Source organism: Salmo salar, chromosome ssa07 (genome assembly GCF_905237065.1).
Source record: "Salmo salar chromosome ssa07, Ssal_v3.1, whole genome shotgun sequence".
NCBI classification, from domain to species: domain Eukaryota; kingdom Metazoa; phylum Chordata; class Actinopteri; order Salmoniformes; family Salmonidae; genus Salmo; species Salmo salar.
Genome location: NC_059448.1, coordinates 44,451,000 through 44,460,938, shown reverse-complemented (window position 1 = coordinate 44,460,938; position 9,939 = coordinate 44,451,000). Strand labels below are relative to the sequence as shown.

The window sequence follows — 9,939 nt, the reverse complement described above, 5'->3', positions numbered from 1 at the left end:
GTTCCATGAGCTAAAATATAAGATACCAGATAGTTGCCATTAGCACAAAAAGCTTATTTCTTTCAATTTGTGCACAAATTTGTTTACATCCCTTTTAATGAGAATTTCTCTTTTGCCAAGATAATCCATTCCCCTGACAGGTGTGGCATTTTAAGAAGCTGATTAAACGAAATGATCATTACACAGGTGCACCTTGTGCTGGCGACAATAAAAGGCCACTCTAAAATGTGCAGTTTTGTCAAACAACACAATGCCACAGATGTCTCAAGTTTTGAGGTAGCATGCAATTGCCATGCTGACTGCAATAATGTCCACCAGAGCTGTTGCCAGATATTTGAATGTTAATTTCTCTACCATAAGCCACCTCCAATGTCGTTTTAGAGAATTTGGCAGTACGTCCAACCGGCCTCACAACCGCAGACCACGTGTAACCACGCCAGCCCAGGACCTCAACATCCGGCTTCTTCACCCAGTGGATCATCTGAGACCAGCCACCCAGAGAGCTGATGAAACTGTGGCTTTGCACAACCAAAGAATTTCTGCACAAACTGTCAGAATCCAGATGGCTGACAGCGTGTACGGCTTCGTGTGGGCGAGCGGTTTGCTGATGTCAACGTTGTGAAGAGTGCCCCATGGTGGTGATGGGGTAATGGTATGGGCAGGCATAAGCTACGGACAATGAACACAATTACATTTTATCGAAGACAATTTATTCACCAGACATGTCACCCATTGAGCCTGTTTGGGATGCTCTGGATCAATGTGTACGACAGCGTGTTTCAGTTCCCACCAATATCCAGCAACTTCGCACAGCCATTGAAGAGGAGTGGGACAACATTCTACAATCAACAGCTTGATCAACTCTATGCAAAGAAGATGTTGCACTGAATGAGGCAAATGGTGGTCACACCAGATACAGACTGATTTTCTGATCCACACCCCTACTTTTTTTTATGGTCCATATTTGTATTCCAGTCATGTGAAATCCATATATTAGGCATAATGAATTTATTCCATCTGGCTGATTTCCTATGAACTGTAACTCAGTAAAATCTTTGAAATTGTTACATGTTGCGTTTATATTTTTGTTCAGTGTATATTTAGCCACCCCCCCTACCATTAGCACACCCACCCAAAACTTCCAGCGCCATGGGCTAACTCATTGATCCTGCTTTGTAGTATACCCCTGTGTTCTCTCTCACTTTCCCATCTCCTGTTCTCTCTCCCTCTTCCATCTCCTATTCTCTTTCTCTCCCTCTCTCTCTCTCTTCCTTTCCTCTGTAGAAGTGTCTGGAAAGTACACCTCCCAGTTACAGCAGGAAGTGTTTTTACTGTCCCCATAGGGAGTCTGGTAGAGGGAGAGTGTGGCAGTGTAGTTTTGGAAGTGTGTGCTGTGCCGGTATCCCTGTAGGGTGTCTAAACATTTGAATTATGGAGCAGTTCTGTGTAGCGGTGATGTAAACACTGCTGTGTCTGACAGTTCTCTCTCAGACTTTTCTATTGTATAAACATAGTGCAGTGTATTACTTGTATATCATTTGTAACTGTCAGTGCCCTACTATTTCATTACTATTAGTCTATGAAAACCCCTTGAAACAGTCTTGCTAGTGTCTACTACTATCTTGACAGTACCTTGCCTGAATACACGTTTTTTAAATAAGTGACCCTGATGGCGTGTGTCATGAAGAAATGAGCATAGTCTGATGTTTGATTGATGTGGATTACCTGGTTAGACGTAGTACTTTTCCATGTTACTTAGACGTTATGTGTTGGGAGGATCTTACCTGACATGTGGCTGTAGTCTCCAGGTGAGGTCAGAGGTCATAGTGAGTGTGCACCTACCTGATTGGCCCTTTTTGATAGCAGGTGATGCGATGGTAGAGTTGCTTTCGCAGTCCTGGTTGCGAAACTCAAATCCGGTGAAAACACCTTCCTAATATTGAGTTTCACCCGTCTCCCCCAATTTGTCGGGGAATGGACTCTGCAAAGTGTCGAAAGCGTTCCACAAGGATGCTTGCCAATGTTGACTCCAATGCTTCTTGATACACACATGAAACTGTTGAGCGTGAAAAAACGGATTCACCTGGTCAGTCTGTCATGGTCAGTCTGTCATGTTCTTAATGTTTTGTATACTCAGTGTAGGTTTGGATATTTACCAGGTTGAGCGTGTGTAAATTGGGAAATAACAACCCCACAATTGTGTCCCTTCATAATAATGCCAACCAGACATGGCAGAATTGGAGGAATTTTCTTTGCGTCCCTTTTTCTGTCAGAGATAAAGCATTAAATGTGCTTTTTAAAAGACATTTTCCCCACCTCCTTTGGCATTGGATTGTTGAACGGAAAATGGATAACCACATGAGAGAAAACAAACATGATCCTCTTTCTGAAATTCTAGGTAAGATTATGATAATAGTAATCTACCTACGGTTATGATCCACACGCTATATGAGTTTTATTGTATGTCCTTCCTAAAAACAAACTATATTTCATAATAGGCTTGGTTGAGTATTGCACTGATGAAAGAAAATAATATCCCTTGACGCAAAAAAAAAAGAAAAGAATGGTTGCAGTTGTTTGCCTCCAGCACCAGCCAGACCTCATTTTTGTAGATCAAAATTGTTGTGAGGCGTAGAAATGAAGGGTCCTGTAAATGTAGCAGGACACACATAGTGTGAGATCCTTCTATAAAAGTACACACATCATTCTGTAATTGGATACATTGTCATTGGTCAAATTGATAGGGAATCTATGTTTAAAGGCTGTAGCTTTGACACTTTCCTTTCCTATTTCTCTACATATTAGGGGATGCAGTACTGACACGGTACAGAAGTGGAGTTGGACACAGACATAGTAGACAGACCATGCCCAGAACAGTGTACAGCACAGGCCAATCCCTGATGAGGGAACCCTCACATTGGCCAATAGCAGCCGTTTCCTAATCAGGGACAGCAGAAAGACCTGCCCTCTTTTGAAACCTTCCGGCCAATTAGGTAGTCAGGCAGAGACACATTGGAGGATGACGCAAGGCCGGTAGGCACAGAGCTCGATTTATGATCATTCAATTGTTGTGAGAGTGATTAAGTAAGATAACAGTTTTGTGTTCCTACAACTCACAAAATCCTGTCATGCTATTTATTGTTGAAATATATTTCATTATCATGGCCCCCAAGCACCACAGCCTAAAGTAGAATTTTGTTTTACAAATTTGATTGACAATTGAATTTTTTTTCCAAAAGGTGATGAACTGTCACATCATCTTGGGCTACACAGTAATATACATAGACACACCTTGATGTATATTTACCATGTTTAGTGAGGACACCATAGTGAGTTGTCACTTGGGGATGAAATCAACTGTACTATGTGTAAAACAAGGAACAAAAACACCAGAGAGGAAAAGAGAGATTGAGAGAGAAAAGGAGAGGTAGAGACGTGAAACGTGGGGTTGTGTGAAACGTTACGACATCAGACAGCCACTGGAACACAACAACAACACACACACAGAGAGACGAGTATTAGGAAAAATGGTTTAATATCGGAGACAGAAGCAAATAACTGCATCACACAAGAACATACGTTTACAAAAATAATTCTGACTGCTTCAGCTACACAGTTAGTTCACAGAGGACAGAGAAACCAGAAAAATCTAAACAGTTAAAAACAAAAACCTCTAATTAGTTTATCTTTTTATTAAACTAATACATTAATCCACTGAAGGTGACTAAATATTTATATTCCTAATTGTCTTATCATGTAGACGTCACAATACAGAAGTTAAATGAAACTTACCGTTTTTTTTTGTATAGACAAATGGCTATAACTATTTATAAGCCATAAAGAAACCAACACTCGCCTAACCCCTCTTTGCAAAAAGAACAACACTGAAGTAAGGAAAAATAAGAAGTTAATTAATTAAAGAAACCAAGCCAAAGTTCTTCTAGAAAATCGTATATCAAAAGACAACTTTCTTGATGCCAGCTATAAATCATACTCGGGAACCAGTCAACAAAGGTCAGGCCACATCACGAGGCCAGACAGGTTTGTTTTCTAATCGTTTTTTTTGTTTCCTTTAATCTCCAGTATAAAAAGTTTCACTGGTACAAAATGCATAAGTACAATCATTTGTAGAAATAGGAAAGCCTGCATTTTTTGTACTTTTTCAATCCCATCCAATGACAGATTTCGAAGTGTTGTCAAACAAACATACATCACGCTTACAGAATCCACTGAAATGCACTGACTTTGGCTTCTCTCAAGACAATACTTAAAACTATTGAAATCCTTTAGAATCAAACAAAATGATATTAATCTACAGACAACAAGCTCTTTACGGCACAGAAAGAGAGAGAAAACAAACATTTCCCCCCAAAACTTGACATAATAAGCCAAAATGCAAAGAAACTACAAGTTGTTTTTTTCCTTTAAAATGTAATTGTTTGATAAATAGCACTTTAGATAATTAAGAAAGAAAGAGAACAGAGAACGGAACAGTGACAAGATTGAAAGATTACAACAAGCATCGGTGATGACAGCCCCTGAGATGTGAGGCACTCAACAGACACTCCTGTCTAACGGTCTGTCTGCGGAGGACACTCTTGTGCTTTTTCAGAAACATCTAACAGACTGCAACTTCAATCAGACTACACTGTGCCAACCCACGCTGTGTGTGTGTGTGTGTGTGTGTGTGTGTGTGTGTGTGTGTGTGTGTGTGTGTGTGAGAGATTTGGGAATTGGGGGATGCTTAAGTTCTGTAAAAACACACACATGTCCACACATTACCATCTCCCAAAGTATAAGTAGTTGGCTAAGGGATGAACCGAAAACAAACAGAAAAACCAAATCCTCTACGCCTGCAACACATTATGCTGCACCGTGAGTAGATGTAGCTCTGTTGTCTGTTTATGTTACCTAATGTATTTAGAGTGCAAAGATGTTCCTCTCAGAGAGGATTCCTGAAGGGTCTTAGCCTAAGGAGACTACGATCAGCGCACGTTAATGACAAAATTATCTACTAACACTGATATATGTGTAGTATGACATATTGGCAATCCTGATTACTTTTGTGCAGGTAGTTAGAGCTGTTTTTATGGCATTACTCATGCTTACTGCTTTAGGAAATGTCAATTTGGTATGCTATGGACTCAACTGAAGTTTGGCATTGACTTGGTCATTTGACATGGAAAAGGCCCTGCCTCTTGGCTGAGACTGTTGTTTTGCTGTCTAAGAACTGAAGCTACCCTTTCATCTAATTTTATTTCCCCTGTCTGCACTTTACGAACCCTCCTCCATTTGGCTCGGCATTTCAAATAAACCTTGTTATTCTGTAAAAAGACGATGAAACGGATAACAATAACTTATTTCTTTTCCCTTGGTTTTCAGTTTGAGAGCCACACTAAAGAAGAAGGTGGCCATTTTGCTTCTCTACTCTGTTTTGTGGGACAAAATGGTGACATGCTTACCCAGAGTTGGAGAAGCTGGAGGTACAGTACAATACAGTAGTACACTTAGACTTGGCAAACACCACCTACTTACATACAGATTTTAGATCCTATTAGACAAGTCTTTCGATACAACACTCCCTGGTTAAGGCGACTGGTGAGTTTTTGTATAAAATAGTGCTGCGTTTTGCAGACCGTAAACTAGGTTTCCAGGGAAGGGAATCGGGGCAGTTTTACAGAATACTGAGACTGACGGACAGACAGCATTGTGTCATGTAAACGGATTGACTATGAGAATCTTGACATAATACTTTGGCATCTCAACACTGTTTTGGCCAGTTACACAACATTTACAACAGGGCAAACATATTTTTGTAATAATGGTGTAATTACCAATACTGGTACATGTCCATAAGAAACTGTCAACGGAAGAAACAACAAAACAGCTGAAAATCATTCTGTACTATCAACGTCATTTTGTCTGGGTCTGGGCAGGGTTTGAGGCTTGTGTGGGAAAGTCTTGCCCTTCACTTACCTCATGAAAGCAACGCATTCATGTTGTTTGAGGTGACGCAAACATGACCAGCAAATAACGATGCCCCCATCCCAGTCTGTAGCAACTTCAACTAAAAACTTGTCCTTGATTTAGGTTATAATGAGAGAGATGAAGCTTAAAATAAGGCTTTACATTTGTCAAAGCGAAAGGATGAAGTGAGAGTGTTCGGCGAGAATGTGAGCGTGTTCATGTGAGTGTTCATGTGAGGGCCTGTGATAAGGCTTTGCAGAATTCTCTGTATAATGGCTCATGTGAGAACTGTGTGTGTGAGTGATGTATGTGAGTGACGTATGTGAGAGAGAGCATGTGAACAGTAATGTAAAGGCTGGTGGGCAGGAACATGGAAACTGGACTGTAAAGGCTCTCACACTCAGGGGCTCTCATACACAACAACAAAGTAAAGTCAACTGTGAGGTCTGCATGAGTGTGTGTGTGTACACGTGCGAGTGTGCGAGTGTGTGTATATATATATGACACATGGGCACTTTTTACATCTTTACAAAAAAAAGCAAAACATGAACAGTTTCAGGCAACAAGACCACAGAATAGCAAGTTAACAAACTCTTTTTTAAATCTATATTTTTACATATGAGGGATCCATACAAAACACTTAATAAAATACCCATGTTATCAAATAATTTTACAAGAAATACACTGACGCGCTATAGACAGGATGTACCTTCAGAATTTGGCACTAAACTCCACCGATCTTGTCTTTTTTTCTTTATAAGTAAAGAAAATCACATTATAATGAACAACAAAACACATCTAAATATTGTTTCCCACGATAGAAATAAAATTATATTAACATTGATGCTTCACAAGCCGACATGTTATATATTTATATATTCATATATATATTTTTTAGGAATTTTATATAGCTAATTACCCAACAAGAAATTTAGCAAATTGGGACTGCTTAAAAAAAAAGACAAAAGGAACAATTATAATAGTATTCATATGAAAGGCTTTGTCTATTGTTCAAGTAAACAGATTTTTTTTTAGTCTTCTCTTTAAAAACATGAGACACTTAAGACCGTTAGACTTGTAATGAAACCAAAACTAAACTCACAAGAAGCACCAACGTTAACGCGGGTTACAGGTATTTTCTTCTTTTTTTTTCGCTCTATAATTTAAACAGTAGAAAATATAGGTCATTTGTTCATCATGTGCATTTAAACCACGGATTGTCTATCTGTGAGTCAGTTCAGCAAAAGGTGACACGTAGGTAGCATTTCTCCCCCCAAACAGGGCAAGTCTTTTTTTGTTGACATTTTTGTAATACCTTAAACTACTCTAGAAAAAAGTGGTTCTATATATACTTTAATGAGAAACAGAGCCACTTAAAATGGCCTTATCAAAAAACTTTACACTGCCTGAAAAATGTAAAAACAATTACAGAGCTCTGAGAGAGTCTAATATTGATCAGACAGTTTTTATTCAGAACTGTTTGGAAGTAGTCTATTTTTCATGGACACAGACAGTGTCCGCTTCTGGCCTCATATTGCTAGTGGAGCCAGAAACAAGACAGCATGCCAATCCCTGTGCTGAACTTTCAAGTTTACTTTAACTGAAAAAAAGGAACAAAAAACGAAACCCAACATAAGAAGGAAACGTAACATAACTAAATTAATCTAATGGAAATCATTTTGCCACAGGGTTTTTCTGTTTTTAAAAAGAAACGTTTTGTTTTTGTCTGTAAGAGTTCTGTCTTTTTGTATGAATGATGCTATACTTTTTCACATTGATTCGCTCCCCCCTTTCTCCCTCCCTCCCTCCCTCCCGCCCTCCTTCATCCACAATGTACCCCATCTACCCCACCTCCCCAAAATAGAACAACATGAGGTCACATGCAAAAAAAGTCCAAAAAGGTCAAGCTAAGTTCAAAAGGTCAGTAGGCGGAGACCAGGTTATGATCAGGTGAGCTCAGAAAAGACATCAGAAAACAATGACGGGACGATGAGACTTTTTTGTATTTTTTTGTTTTTGGACGCCACGCCACAGAGACATGCTAGGCAAACGATGAGCTAACAGGCATGGAGATGGGTTCTATAGGAAGAAAACAGGGGAGAGGAGAGAGTTACACACAGAACAGAGAGCCAGGGCACCACATTACTACAGCATTAAAATCAGGGGAACAACACACAACAAAACAACAATGCAAACCACCAGGTCATAATGGCAACACCACCCACTACACAATTGGCAATTTTTTATCTCTCGTTATTTCATTTTTTTTGTACAAAAATGATATACAATTTGGATTAATACTAACAGACACACACATTTACAGTACAAACACACTATCACACACTCACACACAGAGCACCCAAAGTTATATCCATCAGTACCACATGCTCCTACAGAGCAAGGAGGATGGATTGTCATTTGGGAGAAACTGTTTAAAAGTTTTTGTACAGTACAAACAAACGAAACATAACGAAACAAACACGTGAACAAAAAAACGAAACGCAAGGAAAGGTTGAAATTTGACAGGTGAAGTACCGATACTGATGGAGAGAGAAAGAGAGAGAGAGAGAGAGAGAGAGAGAGAGAGAGAGAGAGAGAGAGAGAAAGAGCTGATCACAGATGGACAGATGTGATGCACAGACAGAGAGAGGTGTGTGAAAGTGAAGGGAGCAGAGGTAGAGCGAGGTGTGAACCTGGCTCTGTTCTAGAGAATTCTACAGTTCCGAATTTCAGAAGACTACTCAACAAGGTTCTATTCTAATGGATTCTGTTCTTTATAGGAGTCCAATAACTTAACGATAGGCAATAAATAAAATCATTTTTTTCTGAGGCAGTAAAAATTTGGTATAAAAATAGAACTGCTTTTTTTACAAATAAAATGTACAGGCCTGTGGCTTTCGGTACTTTGAATTTCTTTCTTTATCTCTCAAGAAACATCAAGTATTTTCAGTTAACTTCCCACCCATACATTTTTTTTTTCTTATAGCCTTCATCGGATTCTGGATGTTACTTTGAAAATGTTCTACACAATATCCCTTTCAACAAAGACCAATGTGATCTGACCCAGAAAATCATAGTTTGCTAACATTGTTTTAGTGTGAAATAAGCATTCTCCACATTAAGAAATGAAAATGACTGGAGTCCTGATAGTAATGAAATAGAGGAGTGTATGGGATGCTGTCATTGACCGACTAACAGGTGAGAGGCCACTAAGTTTCGTTTTTTAACCCTTTGTTCCATGGTGTGTCAGCAGGCATCAGGGGTCAGAGAAGCAGCGGGGGTTGGCCCGGAAACCAACACCAGGAGGTCAAGGGTCATGTGCATATCGGTGCGTGGTGTGTCAGAAATGAACCCTTTATCTCAACATTTTATCAGGCCTCAGGTTCACAAAGAGAAAAAACTAAATCATATAGCTTCTGTTTTTTTTCTTACTCTGTTTTTCGAGTAATGAAATTATTCTCATAACAGTATATAAATAATCACGTAGAAAATTAAATATGTTTTACAACTGAAAAAGCTACCGATGATAGCTACTTTTTTTTAAGTGGTACAAAATAAAGGTGGTAATGGAAGCATTCATGTGAAAGATAATACAAAAAAAAATCATAATAGTAATAATAAATAATACTGCTAAACAAAAAAGCTAAAAAAAAAAAAACTCAAGGAGAAAGTAGTGTCTCCCTCTGGTGGTCAAATATGGTCTCCCCCCCTCCCTCCACTTCCCTCCCCCAGTCCCTGTGTAGAGGTCGTGGCTCGTATGGGGACTTACCCTAGCAGTGGTAACATGGGAGCAGATAGGCCCTAGTGCTAAGATCAGTATGGTTTGCTGTCGTTCTTGGAGCGCTTGAGCTGCACCTTCAGCCTCTTCATGCCGATCTGGAAGCCATTCATGGCCTGGATGGCTGCCTGCGCCGACACGGGATTGTCATAGCTGACGAAGCCTGGGAGGCAGAGAAGGAAATGGACAGGGTA

General features: G+C 39.6%; 1 protein-coding gene across 27 annotated transcripts in view; it reads right to left on the bottom strand.

The window, feature by feature from the left end:
• Positions 1 to 3,518: 3,518 nt before the first annotated feature.
• Positions 3,519 to 9,939, bottom strand: part of LOC106609337 (CUGBP Elav-like family member 2) — a 189,266-nt gene continuing 182,845 nt past the window's right edge. For 26 of the 27 annotated variants that reach the window (XM_045722032.1, XM_045722028.1, XM_045722031.1 and 23 more), the window contains one exon: positions 3,519 to 9,908. In XM_045722032.1, coding sequence (XP_045577988.1) covers positions 9,781 to 9,908 — 128 coding nt within the window. In that variant the 3' untranslated portion in view covers positions 3,519 to 9,780. The remainder of the gene's footprint in view (positions 9,909 to 9,939) is intronic. The other variant, XM_045722027.1, reaches the window with a different exon arrangement.